General features: G+C 46.1%; 1 protein-coding gene across 9 annotated transcripts in view; it reads right to left on the bottom strand.

Annotated features, from left to right (window-relative positions):
- Kdm1b (lysine (K)-specific demethylase 1B) overlaps window positions 1-19,042 on the bottom strand; it is a 41,907-nt gene that overhangs the window by 22,389 nt on the left and 476 nt on the right. For 5 of the 9 annotated variants that reach the window (XR_001780773.2, XM_006516913.4, XM_006516914.3 and 2 more), the window contains exons 2-9: window positions 14,889-14,988; window positions 13,586-13,713; window positions 12,192-12,281; window positions 10,991-11,102; window positions 9,156-9,272; window positions 5,194-5,214; window positions 4,077-4,115; window positions 1,910-2,138 (exon numbers count right to left, since the gene is read on the bottom strand). Coding sequence is in view for 7 of the 9 variants with exons in the window: in XM_006516913.4 (XP_006516976.1) it covers window positions 1,910-2,138; window positions 4,077-4,115; window positions 5,194-5,214; window positions 9,156-9,272; window positions 10,991-11,102; window positions 12,192-12,281; window positions 13,586-13,713; window positions 14,889-14,975 (823 nt within the window). In the remaining 2 variants the exon portion in view is untranslated. The remainder of the gene's footprint in view (window positions 1-1,909; window positions 2,139-4,076; window positions 4,116-5,193; window positions 5,215-9,155; window positions 9,273-10,990; window positions 11,103-12,191; window positions 12,282-13,585; window positions 13,714-14,888; window positions 14,989-19,042) is intronic. The other 4 variants (XR_003950446.1, XM_006516915.3, XM_006516920.3 and 1 more) reach the window with 1 other exon arrangement.

Genomic DNA, 19,042 nt, shown 5'->3' with positions numbered 1-19,042 from the left:
TACTCACGAGGGCACGTCCTCAACACACACAGGGGGTGGCCAAGACGGCCCAATGAGTAAAGATTCTTGCCACCAAGCCCGATGGCCTCAGTTCAATCTCTAGGACCATATGGAAGGAGAGAACCAACTTTGCTAAACTGATCTTGGACCTCCCATATGTGCTGTGGTACACACGTACAGATACAGAAATGGAATTTTAAGAATTAAAAAGAAAAAAAACCAAACACCCTTTGGCACTTTCTGATTACAAAATTAAACAGTCCCAAAGCCCCATGTCCCATGTTGTGTTATATTCCAGGATTCAGCCTATGGTAACATTCTAGCCACACTAGTGCCACATTCCAGGACTCAGCCTATGATAACATTCTGAACACTAGTTTTCTCAAAGATGGACAAATGCTATAAAGGTGTTGTCTTCAAACCTACTTCTTAAGTAAAAAAAAAAGGTTTTACAGTATTCTAAATGTTTTTCCATGTATTAAATAACTTTATATTTATATTTGATTTTATGTTAAATAACTATTTATATATGAAAAATATATGTATATATGTATAATATAATGTATAATATAATGACTATATTAAATTCAGTGGCTTTGTGTCTTACTATTCAACCATTCCCCTCTTGTGGGAATTGAGATCACACCTATTATAATCACAACAACTGGCCTTGAACTCACACAGAGCCACCAGCCTCTGGTCTCTGCCTCATGAATGCTAGGATGAATGGTCCCAGCACTCAAACTAGTTAGTCACCATGGCTGATGACTCTGCTAGTTAGTCACCGTGGCCGACAACTCTGCTAGTTAGTTCCAACACTAATGTAAGTTTCTTTACACATGCAGTTTTCAACTGATTGGCTTCAGTATAGCATTTTAGAAATGTTTGCTGGTTCAAAAGTCCAGTCGGACAGTCTTCACACACTGCCAAACTGTCTTCACAAATGTGCACAGTACACTCAAAACACTTCCACACTATCACTCACCCAGACCTCCCCACAGCTCCACTGTTAAGGAGCATCCAGTATTATCCGCTAAATCCTTAATATCGGGCCTTGATAGAAAAACCAAGTTTCACCATCAAAAATGTGATTTGTTCATATACAGATGGAAGACGAGGGGTTGTTAGGATTCCTTTGAAACCAATAACATGGAATTGGAATCCCACACATGGAATTCTGAATCTTTTAGAGCGGATCTCTCCACTGCTATCATTAGAGACAGAGAGTCAAAGAATAAAAATGGTGACCACACAGCCCAAACTTCGTTCTGGAAGGTCACAGTTTGTGAAATCAGTAAGATACAAAGCTATTATAATCCAACTTTGAAATAAACACTCATTAAATCCTATATGTAATTCACAGGTAGGAGCTACAGGCTTTCCAAAGCAACTGTGCATTGTCTAGTAATGGTGTGATAGATCTGCAGGGCTATCCTCTCTCAGCATCCTCAGAGAACTAGTTCTGTGACTCCCTCCCTACCCACACAAGTCTCGCAGCCACACATCCCAAGTCCCTTACTTAAATGGTGCAGTGTCTTAAATGGTGCACAGGCCCCTCTCTAGATAATTCAACAACTAATACAACATAGGTACTATGGAGATAGCTTCTAGTGATCAGATATCCTCTCTTCTGACCACCACGGTCACACACACTAAAGTCTGCAATAAGGAATCTGCATATAATGAATACAGGTGGGACTTCTTCCCACAGAGCTCTCCAACCAGATTGGCTGCATCTGTAGATGCAGAGAGGTATGTGTGAAGGCCAACTGCATAGCCAAATGCATGCAACCGTGAGTGCTTTATACCATGTCACATACGCTTAAGAGTCTTCTGCAGTTTCCTTACCCTTACATTTCCAAGAAGGGGGGAAAGGATGGAAGGAAAAGGGTACCAGAGGATCTCTCACCAAGTGAAGAGGGGGCTGCCTTGGAGGGCTCCATCTCCCCCGGGCTGGCACTGCCGGTGGTTGTGGTAGCAGCTGTGACGGTGGCACGATGTGTGCTGGTGCAGGAGGGGCTCATGCCAACGCAGTCGGGGTAGTAGGCAGAAAGCAGCGGTGCTGCCACACTGTCCTTCAGCAACGGAGGCTGGATGAGCATGGGGTACCACCAGTGGTTGGAAACTTCCAGCACTCTCTGTGATGGATGAGTGGGAGGAAAAGGGGAAATATACATGCTGAGGGTACTTATTCATCTTCACCCACAGCTCTCCTGTTTCCCGCATCCAGACTCAACAGTTCTCAGTTTCATACAGAGAATCAAACAAAAACAGCCAAGGATATCCAGAGACAAAACTTTCTTAAGGAAAATTCTTCCCCACACGCAGAAAGCCTCCCTCCTGAGCCAGAAAACCCCCACTGACACCAGGTAAGCATGCTGCTCCCCCAATGCCCCAGGTCTGCCTCCACCCACCCCTTCTGGGATAGTTACATTTGAAATGGCAACCTTCGGCAACCTGGAAAGGCTTAAAGGAAGTTTCAAAGGAGGAATTGGCAAGATCGGTCAAGATCAGTGGGCAACTGTCTTGACAGCTAATTGACCCAGCCCACTGTGAGTGGCACCTTCTCTAAGCTAATCCCTGAACTGTGTAAGTGTGAAGAAAATTCTCTGGAAAACAAAAGTAGCAGCCAGCAAACAAGCATGCATCGTCGGGGAGTTGGTCTTGTACAGGTAGGACGTAGCTAGCTGCCTGAGCTCCTGCTTCGCTCTCCCCTCAGTGATGGCCTCTGAGCCTGGGACCATAAGCCAAGCCGAATTAGTTTTCCCCTACACATTTTGTCTGGATAGTTTATCACAGCAGCAGAAATAAAACTAGAACATTCGCTCAGCTCCAAACAATTCAGCTATTGGCATCCAGAGTCTGGCCTCTTAAAAATAATGAATCCATTCTACTTCCTGGGTCATGCAGCTCAGAGGAAACTGGGCAAACCCTGACACCAGCTTTGAGCCTCTGGCTCTCTCTTCGCTGGAAGCATACCTGAAGGGGGATCTCCAAACTAGTCTCCACACGCTTTAAGAGAAACAAACAGCAACCAGTAGGCCCTTGCTAGTTGCCAGCCGTGGAGGCCTGTCTCAGACTTCGTCCAGAGCCTCCCTGTCTGGGGATATAGCTCAATGGTAGAATGCTTGCTTATTAGCTTGCCCAAGGACAGGGCTCGTTCACCAGCAGCATGGAAGCAAAGCAACTCAAGTCCTTTGTGAATACAGCCTCTGTGTTAAAGTCATGGATCTTCTGGGTGTAAAATGCCCTTAGTATTAGAGTTGATGCAGAAGGTATTCTGACGGCACTTCAGTTAGCTTTCCTTCTCTCTATAAACGCATCCTGTTTATCCCAAACCCAGAATCCACCTGGTCCATATGGGAACGAAACTTAGTAAAAAAAAAAAAAAAAAAAAAAAACAGAACCACTCCTTCCAAGAGGAGAATGGATTCAAAGTGGATCTAATACATGTCTCTTCTCCCTTTATCTGGACCTGCCATGGTCCTTGAACTTGAGACACTGGGGATGAGCTCCAAGTACCAATGCTGAATCACCGAAAATGAGAAGGACTTGGGAATTTAGGGAACTTCGCAATATAAAATCAGTTTAAACCAGATCTGGTTACATGGCAAGTGGAGCCAGAAACAGCTGGACCCACTTCTGTATCTGAGCAGGGACAGGGCAGGGTGGTCAGAAAATACCAGACCCCTCTCCTGCTGCTGAGTCCAGGCCGAGACAGTCAAACCATGGCCACCCTGCTCTTGGTCTCGTAAGGGCTCAGTGGAGGAAAGGTCAGAGCCATCACCAACAAACAAGTGTGTGAAGTCTGACCCCCACAGCAAGGTAGGAGCAGTGTCTTTTTTCTTGTGCCCTTTAGCGTAAAGCAATGTAGCCTCACATTCTTTTAACTGTGAGGGGTCCTGCAACTACAGTATCACCACCATCACCATCTATGACTGTGGGTATTTTCACAATGAAGTCACTATGTTCAAGTCAGAAGGCTTCGATGTACATCCAAATAGATGCTAGTCATTTACTTAGTGAACGGATCTTGAAAGGCCAAGTTAACTCTGATGCAGAACACAGGTACTCACCAGATCCTCGGGGAAAGAACAATGATCGGGGGTGTCAGGCTACAAGAGAAAACCAAGTCTGAATTAAGTGTTTTCAAAACATACAGTCTTAGGTGTCCATTTTCTTTCAATATGATACCTCCCTTTTTAAAACAAAACAAAACAAAAACCAAAAGCCAAAAAACCCCTATTTAACTGGCAAGAAAAATGCAGGACATGTCACCAGAATGAGAGTGTGGGAAGATTGGCACTTTCATTAAGATGGTCCTCGGTGGGATTGGTGAAATGGCTCAGCAGTTAAGAGCACTGACTGCTCTTCTGAAGGTCATGAGTTCAAATCCCAGCAACCACATGGTGGCTCACAACCATCCGTAATGAGATCTGACACCCTCTTCTGGTGAGGCTGAAGTCAGCTACAGTGTACTTACATATAATAAATAAGTAAATAAATAAATAAATCTTTAAAAAAAAAAAAAAAGATGTTCCTCCATGAAAACAATGGGCTGTACAAGCCGCAGAGAGGGCTGTGACAGGGTACACATGTCTAAAAGATATAGAGGCCTGGCATTATCTTGCAGAACTAAAGCTGTGTCTCACTCAGATAAACATACCCAGTAATTTTCATCTTGGATTACTTCCTAGAGTCCCTTGTAACATGGCGCCAAGCAATGAGCTACAAGGAAGTTCAAAGGCTGGAGATACAGGGAGCCTGCCTCCTATTCCAAGAGGCTGTGGGTTGAAGCCCAAGCACTGCACCAAAGGAAAGTGTTCAAGCCAAGGATGGCAGCATGCACCTGTAATCTCAGCACTTTACGGGATGAGGCAGGAGGATGGACAAGTACACGGTACAAGCTTGCAGTACACAGGGAGCTCAAAGCTATCCTGGAGGATTCAGACTCCAAAGGCAGCTTGAGCTACACAGCAAAACCCAGTCTCAAAGGACAGAAAGAGCAGAAGAAACAACACAACTTGCTGTAAATATTTCTGAAGCTCAAGGAAGTTTTGTTTGTGAGAGAACAAAGCTAACTAGAAGCCAACAGAATAGGTAAGATGACATGTATCATGACAAACAATGCCATGTCACCCAGCAGTGAAAGAACACATGACAACTACATGCCACAGCACAGGTGGGACTTACCAGCAGTTCTGAAATATCCCACTACACGATTCCATTTATATGAGGGTCAAAAAGGAAAAAGAAAAAAGCAAAGCCAAATTCATAATACTGTAAATTGGAAAAGCAAGCGGGCAATTTACCCTGGCGAGCAAGGTTGGTGGCTGTGATTGACAGGGGTCACCAGGGCATCTGCCAAGTATTGCATTTCTATATTGGGAGCCCGAAAAGCAGGTACTTGTGACAATTCATTCGCCTGGGCTTTTGGTTTGTGCAGTTTCTGGTTCAATACAAAAATACCACCTAATGGAAGGTCAGGAGAACACAGGCCCAGCAGCTCCAATCCAAAGAAGAGTCTCCAGAGAGACTCTTAATTGTACATTAATAAGAGACTTGAGAGCCAGGCGTGGTGGCGCACGCCTTTAATCCCAGCACTCGGGAGGCAGAGGCAGGCGGATTTCTGAGTTCGAGGCTAGCCTGGTCTACAAATTGAGTTCCAGGACAGCTGGAGCTATACAGAGAAACCCTGTCTCGAAAAAACAAAAACAACAAAAAAAGAGACTTGAGCACACCAGGGAAGCAACACTCCAGGAAACACAACAGGAACAGCCACAACTTAAAAAAGACCTTCCTCTCTCCTGAACAGGGAAGCAGACACCGTGCAGCAGACCTACGCGTGCAGATACCACTCAGCAAGAATGAGCCAGAGCTTTAGGCATCAAAGCCTCAGTGTTGACTGGAAAAAAATCAGAGGAAGTAGAGCAAGCTGGTGCCACAAACACAATGTTCTCACTGACTGAAACATACCCCAGGTGCCTTCCAAGGCCTGTCCCCACAAGTGCAACCACGCAGTGTGACGGGGCCTTGCCCATGCTCTTTCCTATGCTCTTTCCTAGGTCCTTGCATATTCTCCTTTTCTACCATTCAGAGAGTACTTTCTACCTGCAAGGTGAAGCTAAGTGTCAGCCATGGTTTTCAAAATCACTAAGTCAATTGTAAGAGTTCTCATAAAATGTATGTGTGTATATACAGACATACACATATAGCCATTCCAGAATGCATACATATTCTAGAATCTACTTGTCAATTCAAATTAGTCAGCCTGGGCTACACAGTGAACCCTGCTCAGACAGGAACACACTGGAAGATCCTTGGCAGGTGTCAGGGATTCCCATCCTCTCAGCTCTCACAAGAGTAAGGCAGCAGAGCAGCCCAAGCTCAGAGCCAGCCATCTCAAAACTGCTATCATTCTTCCTCGTACGAGACTCTTAGAAAATACTAAAAAAAGTATGTGTGTCTAGATGATGTAAAGAAGCCCTACAAACCAGGAAGCCTGCCAAAACCACTGAACTAACCCACACACAGCAGAGAAACAACACAAGAGACCACCGCTAGATCCAAGCGCACAGGCTGCCACGAGGAGGCGGCTCCTTCAGAAGCAAACCTAGTTCTGCCTCATGCCACAAGGCTCCTCCTGCCCGCTCGCCCGCACAGACAAGCACAAGGCACGTGCAGCCTCATCACCAGTTCCACTCACACAACTGCCACCTGCAACAGAACTGTCCTGCCACACCACACGCCAGGGTGCCAACAATCCACAGTGCGCACACAGGCCACCTGACATTACTGAGGCATGTGAAAAGCTAGTTTTGCTGCCTGGTTCGTGAATTATGGTTAGGCAGGGCACTGAGGCAGGAGGACACACTGACTGACTGTCTGGAGTAGAGTGAGTTCAAGGTCAATGTGGACAGTTTAAGGAGATTCCACCTCAAAAAGAACAAAGTAGAAAGAGGGCAGAGAATACAGCTGTGGCTCGAGGCTTGCCTAGCGCTCGCGAGGCCCTATGTTCAATGTCCAATACTGCAGAAATTCAGTCAAACAAGAAGCCCCATTGATCCACACAACATTGATGGTCTGACTGTTTGCTTTTAATGTATTTAATACAGTGAAAGAGTCTACACACTGAAAGAGCACCCAAGACTGATCCCAGTCTTATGAAGTTTAAGAGACAGAAAAACTAACCTGTGGGGCTAGAATCGGAACAGCGGACTCTGGAGATGGGGAGGAGGTAACTAAAGCATGCAGGACAAAGGAATACCGCAGCTAAGACTGGTATTCTGGCTGAGCGCTGCACATCTTGTGCTCCACGCACAGAATTACAGTATATAATCATCTCTCAGAAGTGAAAATGATACAGCTCTCTTCTGTTCAAAATAGTGCCACTACGCTTAGGGGTTGGGGCTGAGCTCCACAGTACAGTGGTTCCCTAGACCCTGCAAAGGCACAGGTTCAAGTCCCAGCACATACCACTCAGTGTTGGCCAGTTCTCACGCCATCACTGGGTCTCAAGACCTTCTTTAAAGACATGGCCTAATGTATTCACATAGCCCAGGCTGGCCTCCTGCTTCCTAAGTAGGGAAGACTGGCCTTGAAGTCCTAATCGTCCTGCCTCTATCTCCCAAGTGCTGGGATTGATCATAGATATTAACCACCAAGCCCAGCTAAGCCGTATTGCTTTAAAACCAAAAGAAGCAGTTTGTAGACTCTTATGAAAGCCTTAAAATGAGCCTACAATATCAAATCTATGTTTAAAGTTGTACTGGAAAAATGAATGAACCATTAAGACGATATTCCCCACCCCAGCCCCACTCTCCAAACGTTAATGCTCATCCCAGAGTTCTGTGCATGCTGGCGAGCACCACCTCGGAGGCACAGTCTCCAGCCTCCAAGACTTTACTTCTGAAGACAGGGAGTGAAAAGATGGCTCCAAAGGATTTCCTTTATTTAGATGATGTGTGTATATTTATAAATACATACAATCTCTTCTTAAGTCCTAAGGTTACAGTTATGTAACACTTATATACAATATACTTACGTAACAACTTGAAATCTGACTTATATTTACATCCTTTGTCATTTCTCCTTGCAAAAGAACGCTAGGCAAACACTCTACCATGGAATGCCACCCAGTGTCGTTTTCATATACTAAGTGTGGTCAATTTGGCTTTACACGTACACTGGAGAGAGGGGGGTGTTTTTCCCTTTATAGAAGATCAAACCCAGGCCCACTCGAATGCTAAGCAAATGCTGCCACTAAGCTACTTCCCTAGCCCAGTAACATATGCACTTTGAGCCCTATGTTTAAAAGAAAACAAAAACCAAAAAACTTTGATCATAAACCTCACACTTATTGTTTAGAATGGATGTGTTTAAAGCAACAGAGCCTTTGATGGCAACAACATTGTATCTAACAATACCACAAACCTCTGAAAGCACTGAAAATGGTGTATTTTACAATCTATGATTACCCCTCAATTAGGAAAAAAAATCTATTTTGTTTAAATACTCTTTAATATTGAAAGTATGCAACATTTGGGCGGTATGTTTAACACATTTTCAAACACTAGCTGCCAAATTTCAGATCAGGTACACTATATCAGCTACAGCCAGTTCCTAACTGCCAATCAGAGCCATTCACCCTGTCCCTTCTTGCTGCATAGTTCTGCTTTGTCTGGCGCTGTAACGCACAGGGTACCAGAGTGACGAAGCAGTCTCTTCCTTTGTCCTCGTGCAGTCTAGCATAGTTGTGAGATTCTGTTCTAACCAACGACACAAGCAGAACTCCAACAGGCAAGCTGTCAGCCAGTGCCAGAAGGACGGCCTCAGCCACTACTGTCTCTCCCTTTGCACTCGCCTCTCCTCTGTTTTAGACACGGTGGCTGGGAATACGGCATCCACCTTGTCACTTGAGGATGGGAGATACAGATGGACTGGGCAACTGTTCCTGGATAACTAAATCAACCCGGAGCAGCCCATTACCAACCTGCCTAGAGTAAAAGAAGCCCTTCCTTAGTTAAACCCATTGTAGTTGAGCTTCTGTTTACACCCAACACACCCCTATACAACTACACACACACTGATAAAGATATGCTCCTGATACAGAGTGACATATAAAGTAACTCAAAAGGCCACTACAGAAACCATACCTTGGTAATAGTATTTGGCTTCATGCCACAGCGGTAAGTCCTCGCCATGTGTGGAGTAAGCTGGATCTCCTTGGTCAGCTGCCTCCACTTTCCACACTCGGGTTTTGTGCACTGCACCTACATGAGAAGCAAAGGCAAGACAAATATAGATGGCCTAACCTTGAGCTACCACATCTCCACGTGATCTGTCTCCACATGATCTGGTCCGTGTTTTTTGACTCAAGGAATTGAATCCAGGGTGTTGTGCATGGTAGCAAACTGCTCTAGCACGCAGTTCTATCCAACCCCCTTGGCTAACCTTCTAACAATTGTAGCCTTTCCCTTCTCTCTCCCTTGTTTCACCACACCCATTCTGATGCCATCAGGGTAATTTCTTTTTTTTTTTTAAAGATTTATTTATCTTATATATATGAGTACACTGTAGCTGTCTTCAGACACAACAGAAGAGGGAATCAGATCCCATTACAGATGGTTGTGAGCTACCATGTGGTTGCTGGGAATTGAACTCAGGACCTCTGGGAGAGCTATCGGTGCTCTTAACCGCTGAGCCATCTCTCTAGCCCCAGGGTAATTTCTGATTCAATGCTAGCTGAGGCAAGAGGATAAACGAAAGAAAGAAAGTTTGAAAACTGTTGTCAGATTTTCCAGCTCAAGCTGGAGGCAATAATGAGTTAACTGTAGATACCCAGAAATTGAAATGAGAACTCTAAAACAGTGAAAATCTTCTATGAAAGCACAAAGGTGAGTCTTTATGACTCAGACTTGGTAAAGTTCCTAGCAAGGACCAAAGACACATAGACAAAAAAACTAAATAAATTGAAGTTTATCAGAACTAAATGATCTATGCAACCTGCAGGGGGGGGAAAAAATCTGCTACTCATAGAGCGAATAAGGGTTTTATCTCCAGAATAGGACTTACAAGAAGAAAAACAGCTCACTGTGAAGCTGGGCAGTGCTGCATATTTGCAGCTGGCCAAACAACACTAGGGTGTACTTCCACAATGAGCTGCCTGTTTACACCCACCCACCCACCCACACAGCTGGCATTACAAAACACAAACAAGAGTTGGTAAGGATGAAGGCAGGAGGGTTGGGAGTTCAAGTCGCCCTTCACTACCTAGCAAGTTTGAGACCCATCTCAAAAAAAGGCAAACAGTGGGATGTGGTGGTACGCGCCCTTGATCCCAGCACTGGGGAGGCAGAGAGAAGCAGGCAGATCACTTGAGGGCAGCCTTGGCCTACTCAGTGAGTTCTAGACCAGCCAAGGCTACCTAGTGAGACTTCTGTCTCAAATGACAAAAAGCCAAGCCCATGACGATGTAGAGAAACGTGACCCCCTCACACCCCATGCTTCAGGGAAAAAAATGAAGAAATGGCTCTGAGCTGAGTCTGGAGTTAAATCCCAGCTTTTCAGGAACATGGTCAGGTACAAGGGCTTTCGGGTAACTCCACAAGCCAACTCAAAATCAAAAGCAGGAGAGGGGTCTAGCAAGTCGAGGCCCTGGGTTCAAGTGTCAGGACCACCAAACACTAATCAACCATAGAAACGCCATATGGCCCATCCCTAGGTGTGTGTAATATCTGTGCCCCTGTTTATACTAACTGAAAGATGAGACACGACCCAAGTGTCCATCCAAAGACATGGGTGGGTAAACATGGGGCCAGATGGCAGTGTGTGACAGTCCTTTCTTCCCTAGGCTATACAAAGTAAAGATTTCGGCAAACTTTAGAAGTATTTGTTCTAGAAACAACCCAAGCAGAGATCTGCTACAAAGCAGCATCGCTCCCTCTGCCCTTCACGCTTCAGTGCTCGGGGCAGCAGTGGGCCTCCTTACCCAGTAGGGCAGCTGCTGGTCTGCCATGAACGCCTTGGGGCTTGGCTCCGTCTTGCCGTTGCTGGTCCACACTCTTTTCCATGCACTGTATTTGTCATACCCATCTTTGTGGCTGAAAACCATCAGAAAAAAAGAAAAAAAAAAGTCAATCTATAGGTTAATCAGGTTTCCACACTACAACTTGAGCTGGTCAAGTTTACAAAAAAAGACTTTACTATTCTTAAAACTCAGGGGGGTGGGGCTGTTAAAAATGCCACACCCACAACAGGCTATCAGGAGGAGCGTGCACTGGACAATGTTAGCTCTGCAACAAATAAGGGCAGAGCCCTAGGTGGTGGAAATTTTCTATTGTCCATGGTGATTCCTACAGCAACCATTAATGTTTTATCAGGGGATAAAATAATAAACAATTAAAATCAGAAGAAAACACAAGTGAACAACAGTACAGAAAGCCACTAGTAAAAGGCAAAGCAAGGCCTGGTGGCACCGGCTTATAATCTCAGCTGTCCAGGATGGACTCGCAAGCTCAAGGCCTGCCAGGCTATAGAAAAAGCTGAAGAGGACAGCAACCCAGTGCTCTGCCGGCCCCCCAAGTGTCTGCACCCTTATCTTACGTGCACTGTGACGGAACAGCAGAGCAGCCAAGCTCTCTGGAGCTTCCATATACTGGACATGTGTCATGGCAGGCAGGTGAGCCTACAGACATACCCACTCACAGCACAGTTAACTCTTATGTTTCTCATGTGTCCACTGTACATTGGATTCATCTCCCCCTTCTCATTCCTCCCACCTCTGTCAGCCCCTACCTAAGCCCCTCTACACAGTTTTGCTTCTATGTTTCACATACATACCTACGTGATTATCTACATAAAATCCAGGAACCACAATTGAGAAAGTGAATGTAATATTTGATAATGTTTCAGAGTTTGTCTGAACTTGCTCACTATGAATACCTCCAGCTGTACCCGTTTCCCTATAAATAACCTGAGTTTACTGTTTCCCGCATCCAGCCTTGCTTATCAATACCCAGCTTCAGGCACGGTGTGTAGTGTTTACAGCACTGACTTTCCAGTCACACTTGCAGTCATCCCTGGCATTAGGTGGCCCAGGAACTCAGGAGGCCCAGGAGGTTCCAGCTTTGTGACCCCCCTCCCCAGACCTTGTCTCATCCCGTCCACCAGTTCCCAGTCAAGAAACAAACCTTCTGTAGTAGTGGTCAAAGCATTCATTGCAGAAGTGTTCCCCACAGGAAAGGTGATACCATCGGGAGGTGTAACCATTTTTGGCACATCTGAAAAGAGCAGAAACAGAGCTGGTGACGGAGACTTCTCACTGTTTCATGTAACTAGCTCGTCAACTGGAGCCCACTGGCAGCATCTCCACTTCAAGTAGCCAAGGGCTAACAGGAGAAGCTAGGAGGAGTTGAAAGGTCATTCAGGTTGAGAGTCGCCTATCTGAAATGTCTGGGATCACAAATATTTTAGATTCCAGTTGTCCTACGGGTTTCAGAGTGCTTGCACCACTCACAGTGAGACATCAGGGGGAGAGAACCCAAGTGTTAACAAAAAGGGTCCTGGCACTCCAAAGTTTCAGAACTGAAGCATTTTGGATTGCAAATTGCAGATATGGGTACTACCTCAGAACAGTGACCACACAGGGAGGACTTAGGTCAGCCAGGTGTAACCTCTATGGCTGCCTGGGGCACTGGAGCAGGGGTGGTGACTTATGAAACAATGACCCGGTCTCCTTGCTACGAGCTGAGTGTGAGAGCAGCTGGAGATAACATCTCATCAGCTGCAACCTCAAGAGCAGACACGAAGTCTGGGAATACCTCTGGTCAAGTAGCTCAGGACACAGCACAAGGAGGAGATGTCACAACTCTGTGGACAGGGCCATCTCCTCTTCAGACCCAAGTGGGTTTTGTTCAGATTTAATCAAGTTATAGCCTTTACTGAAGATTTTTTCTATGGAATGGGGAAAGTCCAACCACAATGATCACAAATGGCAATGTAGGTTTTGGGGTTTGGGTTTAGCTATGAGGTAGGGTCTCTTGCACCCTGGACAGGCTGAGTAGCTGAGGAAGACCTTGAACTAAATACCAGTGAGGCTACCTCCATTTCCCAAATTTTGGGATTAGCAGGCATGTGCCAGCATGCCCACTTTATAGAAACTGGGATGGAACCCCACTCCTGGTGCGTTAGGCGAGCATTGTACCAACTGAGTTACCATCCTTAACCCTGTAGCTTCTGAGACCCGCACAAGGATATGAAGAGGCGGCATGATACACGAGGTAAACATAAAATTGACAAAAGCAAACATACACGGGTTCCTACCAGAGCTTTAGTCTGTGACCTCCTATGCCCCGCACATCCAACCCTAGGACCGACACAAAGATAGCTGGGTATGATCTCTCCCACTAGGCTAGAACCAGCCACAGAATATGGAGGGCGCTCTGATGTGTAGTGACTAAGCAGTCAGGATTAGCAGGCTGCGGTTCCTGCATTTGGTTTTAGAAGAGTAACATCTAGGGTACCATTCCCACAAGGCACAAGCTCCCGGGCAGACACACACGGCCAAGGTAGCCCTGCCACAGACCTTTCAGAAGCGCTTGCAAAGCACACAGGGTACGCCGCCGTACAGCCTGCCTTTTCACATTTCCGGTACTTCTTCTCCGACGAACCATCTTCATCCTCATCCGGGATCTCTACTGCTTTCTTCTTTGCCTACGGAAGAAGCCACTAACGTCACGGTTTCACTTGGCGGCGGTGGTGAGGGGGGATGGCAACAGGTCTGCTGCTGAGGTCACATGTGAGTAGAAGCTCTAAATGTCATCGTGTTGGTAGCATCTGGGATCAAATATGCACGCCAGGCAAACACTCCACCAACTGAGCTACAGCCACAGCTCCAGAGGCTGCATCCTGGCAACAGACTAGGGTTAGCCAGTACAACTGTGCAACCACTTGTATAGACAACTGTCTTACTAGAGGATCTAGAAACAGCACTTTAATGATACGCAACATCCACGTGAGCTTTTCTTAAAGGAAAATATGGCAGTCGATCCAAGTCATCCCTGGGGACTGAAGGTCTGGCTCGGCAATTAAGAGCACTTGCTGCTCTTATAAAAGGCTCAGGTTTGGTTCCCAGCACCCACACGGCAGCTTAGCACTGTGATTCCAACTCCAGGAGATAAAATGCCCTCTTCTGATATCCGAAAACACTAGGTGTCTGTGTGGTACACACACATACATAATACATACATTCAGACAAAACGTTCATATACATAAGATGCCAGGCATGGTGGCGCACGCCTTTAATCCCGGCACTCGGGAGGCAGAGGCAGGCGGATTTCTGAGTTCGAGGCCAGCCTGGTCTACAAAGTGAGTTCCAGGACAGCCAGGGCTATACAGAGAAACCCTGTCTCGAAAAATAAATAAATAAATAAATAAATAAATAAATAAATAAATAAAATCTTTTAAAAGTCATTTACAAACTAAGAATTCTTTTCTCTCTCTCTTAAACCAGTTAAGTCTTTCAGTATGGAAATTTAAAAGCTAGAGAAAAAAAAGATTGAAAGTATCATAACGCTCAACTTTTATTAAATACTCTACTGCAAACAAACCTCCCAACACCACTCAAGCAACAGCAAGCTCAAGTCCAAATTCCCTTGAATGACTTCCAAGCCAGGCCTGACCTGGCCTCAGCGTCCCGTTCTGGAAGCAGCCACCCCAGCTGTGATTCTCCCAGCACCAGTGGTGATCCAGTCTCTTTGGCCTCCCAGCTCTGCCTGCACACTCTGCACCCTGCACCAGGAGCTCCTCCACAAACAGCAACAGCAGCACTGGGCTCACTCTGTGTGGCTCTCCTCTCCCCACAGTAACTAGGAGTGAACAGAGAATACCTGCCGCCCAGAGCTCCTCAAAGGCAGGTTATCAGGAGAAAGCTCCAAATTGCTTCTCTTCTTTGACCTCCCTCGAGATGCGGCCATTGCTTTGGAAAACCTGGGGAAGGAGGGGAGGAGAGGGGACACCATTAAGTTATTAGCATCTGCTGATATTTCAAGCCATTGTCACTGGGGGAGAGGGGTTGCTTGAATATAAAACCCCTACTCCCAAGTTACATAATCTGATACCTGTGTTGTATGTATTCAAAACGGGGACAAGTCAACCATGCTAGGGTATACCTGTACACCTTGACCTTGGGAGGGAGAGGCAAAACGACCAGAAGTTCCAAGGTCATCCTCAGCTGCACAAATCCAAGCCTGCCGGGTTACATGTTGAGGCCTTGTCATCATATTCTTGCTCCCCTGGCCCCCCGCCCTGCCACCAACTATGTCTCCTGTTTCCTGAATCCTGAAGTCTTAGCTTGTACTAAGAAGAGATAAGTTTTATACTAACAAATACCAGGCACACTGTATATAGAAAACAGGAATCTGAATTCAATCAAGGCACTAATATCTCCAACTAGACAAATCTTAGGAGTTTTCAAAGTAGTCTATTAACGGCATGGTTAAGACCAGAATTAAGAACAAACATCTAGCAGGCGTGGTTACTCATGCCTGCAATTCCAATGGAGATTGCATGAGGGTTGGAAATTCACAGCCAGCTTCAGCTGCATAGAGTACTCAAGGCCAGTTTGGACATGAGACACTGTCTCAAAAACCACCAACCAAAACAACCTATAAACTAGGCGTTGAAACCATGAAAGGTTATGAGCTATTAGAAAATATTCAATAAGAAAAATACTCAAGGTAGCATATGAATCTGTAATTATACACTTTTTCTATCATGTTTCTGTCATGTTACCACAACATTGAATGAAGGAATGAAAATAAGTAGGCATCTGTATGGATAAGTGATGTGGAAGCAAGGAAGCAGTGCCACAGAAGACAGGAACCTTCACGGTTACACAGTGCCAACCTTGCAATACTCAGTTCCCATTTGTAAGTTACATTCATGTCCACAAGACCAGTTCTCACAAGTTATTAACATCAAATGGAAACTCTTGCATCCAGAGTAAGAAATCGTGACATCAATACTGTGAGGAGTCTTTGATAACTTTCTTAATGACAGGATAAAGCTAACTTTGTAGCTTACAAATATGTAAGCCCAGCACATTCCAAGATGCAGAATACTTCATTTTAAAGAGGTGGTTTTTTTCTTTATGTTTATGTACTGGGTGGGGGCACATACCATAGCACAAGTATGGAGGTCAGAGGTCAACCTCTAGGAGCACCCAGTTCTCCTCTTCTCCCATGTGGGCTCCAGGGATCAAACTCGGGTTATTAGGCTTGGCAACAAAAGCCTTTTACCTGCTGACCCATCTCTATGTCTCACTGGCCCACAATGGCAGGGGATGGGGGGTTGCCAGGAGTTTAGTTCAATGATAACAGACAAGCCTAGTATTCATAAGACCCTAGATTAAACCCTCAACACAAAAATTAAAACCAGTCCTACACTGTACACCATACTAACACTATACTAGTAACATCTTTAGAAATACCATCTACCTTCAATCATTGTTACACAAAGGCTTTTCAGATTCCATCTGCACACACTTTTATACTGTACTGGGAATACACAACACCAGGCAAGCACTCTACCATTGAACTACCTCCCATGTCTCATTTGTACTTTTAAAAGGGCATCTAACTTAACCATTCACGTCAGTGTGATTTTCACATGCATAAAAATACATGGATTTCTTTACATGTAAAACATGTATTCCGCAGTCACACACAGAGTCACACACACAGTATGTACAAGTACTGTAGCGAACCTGAAGCTCAGCGTGAGGTTCAGGAACCTAAGAACTCTGCATTGATTCACGCAACACTGACCCTAACCCAGAAACGCATGACTCCTAAAACCAAGCACGACTTCCAGAAGTTTCCAATCTTTGCACCCGAACAGTGGAAAAAAGACACAAATAAGCATCAAGAAATGTCTAAAGAAAGCAGCATACTGTACGAGCTATTCAACCCGACCGAAAGTTCTTAAGGCAGTGCATCGTCATCTTTAATTATTCAACTGAGAGAGGGTCGTGTGCTCCCACTCTGTTAAGCACTGAATGTAGCCTGCATCTTACTGATGCTTAGTCCTTGGGTCTTCATTAGAGCGAAGGGAAAACAATGTGAGTTGCGAGTTTGCAAACTAGTGTGTTTTAAAACATGCTCCTAGAAATAAAGTATTATTGTAACAAGCACAGTGAACCCTTCCCTACCTACCTGGTTTTCTTGTTAGCACGGGGATTTTACGTGGATCCCTGGCCACTCCAGCTGTTGGCAATCTTCCTGCCTGTGTCAAGAATGCTGGGATTGCAGGTGGAAGCCCTGCCTCTGGCTGCTCCCTCCCACCTGGTTCTTCAGTGAAGACACCTAACTGACTAGAGTTTCGTGGTCCAAGTTTTATAAGTCTATTTCTTCCTAATTTTAAATGAAGAGTTTTAGTTTTCTTTTGGTTAAAAAAAAGTGTTAAAAGTGAATATACATGCAAATATGTCAGTATTTAGAATTATGTTTAAATAACTCCCAGGTGTTCTGAACGTAGTTTATTGAAGAGTTTAAACACCAACACATAAAATTCATAAAAACTGGAGTTCAAAAGAATCGAAAATAAGAGTAAAAATTTACGGTGGAGGCAGCATTACTTGTAAGAACAGGACAAACTACTAGAAACTTCTCTGTTAATGAAAGAAACTGAAATCTCCATGGGTCATTTAAAATAGGCAAGCTGAGTGCGTCATATTCCCAAGATAAACTGAGTTACGGAAATACAGACCCAGTGCTATAATTTAATATTCAACACCCAACCCAATAATTCAATTCTTAATTCCCTATTGCCCTGCGTCTTTTCTCAACTGTTCCCCGTGTGGAAGACAATTATTGACGAGAGAATTTTCTCACATACCCTCTGAAGAAAACCTCCGAAAGGATTCCACAATATATTGTGTAAGCATTCAAAGCAGATGTGGTTGGTGGCTTTGTATTTGCTGCAGAAAGGCTGGGGCAGAAGGATTGCTTTGAGTTGGGAGGCTGAAGACTAACCAACGCTTTTTGAGCTGTGCCTGGGTTAAGAAAGGGATTCCCCACACCTGGCGTGGTCTGCTGCTTGCTCGAGAACTTGGGCCTCGGTGGCTGGGTTCCAGATCACTCAACCCCAACTTTCTGCAGCTGGGCCTGCTTCTCTTACAGGCCAGCTGCGCCGACTATCAGCCATATGGACCGGGACCTGGTGGTGTGCAATCCCAAGGAAGGCTTGCTTGAGCCCTCATCAGCGGCCCTCGCGGCAGATGCCCAAGGTATCCGCTACACCAGCGAACCTGACGGCGCCTCGCTGCCCAAGGTGGGGATCGCAACCTGGGATCCCTCCTCCTGGCCGCGGTGCTCCCACTGCCCCACACAGGAGCCCAGCGTGGGGTTTCTCCTCACCACCACAGAGCGGGAAGGGAAGCCTGGGCCCCTCCTACCAAGCTTTGGGGATTCCCGACCACCCTGAGTGGGGAAGGCAGTCTGGTGTCCCCCCTCCTGGCTGCGGGGTTTCCACGTCCCTGGTGGGAGCACAGTATAGGGTCCCTCCTTTTGGCTACGGGGTTCCCTGGTCCGCAAGTGGGACCGCAGCCTAGGGTCTCTCTTCGCGACTGGCGGGGGGTGGTTTCCACGGCCCCGAGTGGGAGCCCAGAGTGGGGTTCCCTCCTTTGGGCTAAGAGATTCCTACAGTGGGGTAACTCCTCTACGTTAAGGGGCTCCTACAGCTCCGGGTGGGAGCAGAGAAAGGGGTCCTGCCTCCATGTAGATGGGTTCCCTACAGCGCTGGGTGGAATCCCAGAGTAAGACCCCTCCTCCAGGCTGCGGGGTTCCCATAGCCCAGAGTGGAAATCCAGACTGGGGTCCTGTCCACCCGGTCCGCAGCTGGTGCCGGCGCCAGAGTGCCAGGTGCAGCCGCCGCCCAACTCACCTCCGCCCGGCCGAGGCGCAAGCAGCTCCCTGCAGGGTTCCAAGAGAGCGACGAGTGGGAAAGCCCGCGGCGCCGCAACCCCGCAGCCCAGCGCGGGAAG

The sequence above is a fragment of the Mus musculus genome, chromosome 13 (genome assembly GCF_000001635.26).
Source record: "Mus musculus strain C57BL/6J chromosome 13, GRCm38.p6 C57BL/6J".
Taxonomy (NCBI): domain Eukaryota; kingdom Metazoa; phylum Chordata; class Mammalia; order Rodentia; family Muridae; genus Mus; species Mus musculus.
The sequence above is the reverse complement of the archived record's forward strand: the minus strand, read 5'-3'. Positions and strand labels throughout refer to the sequence as shown.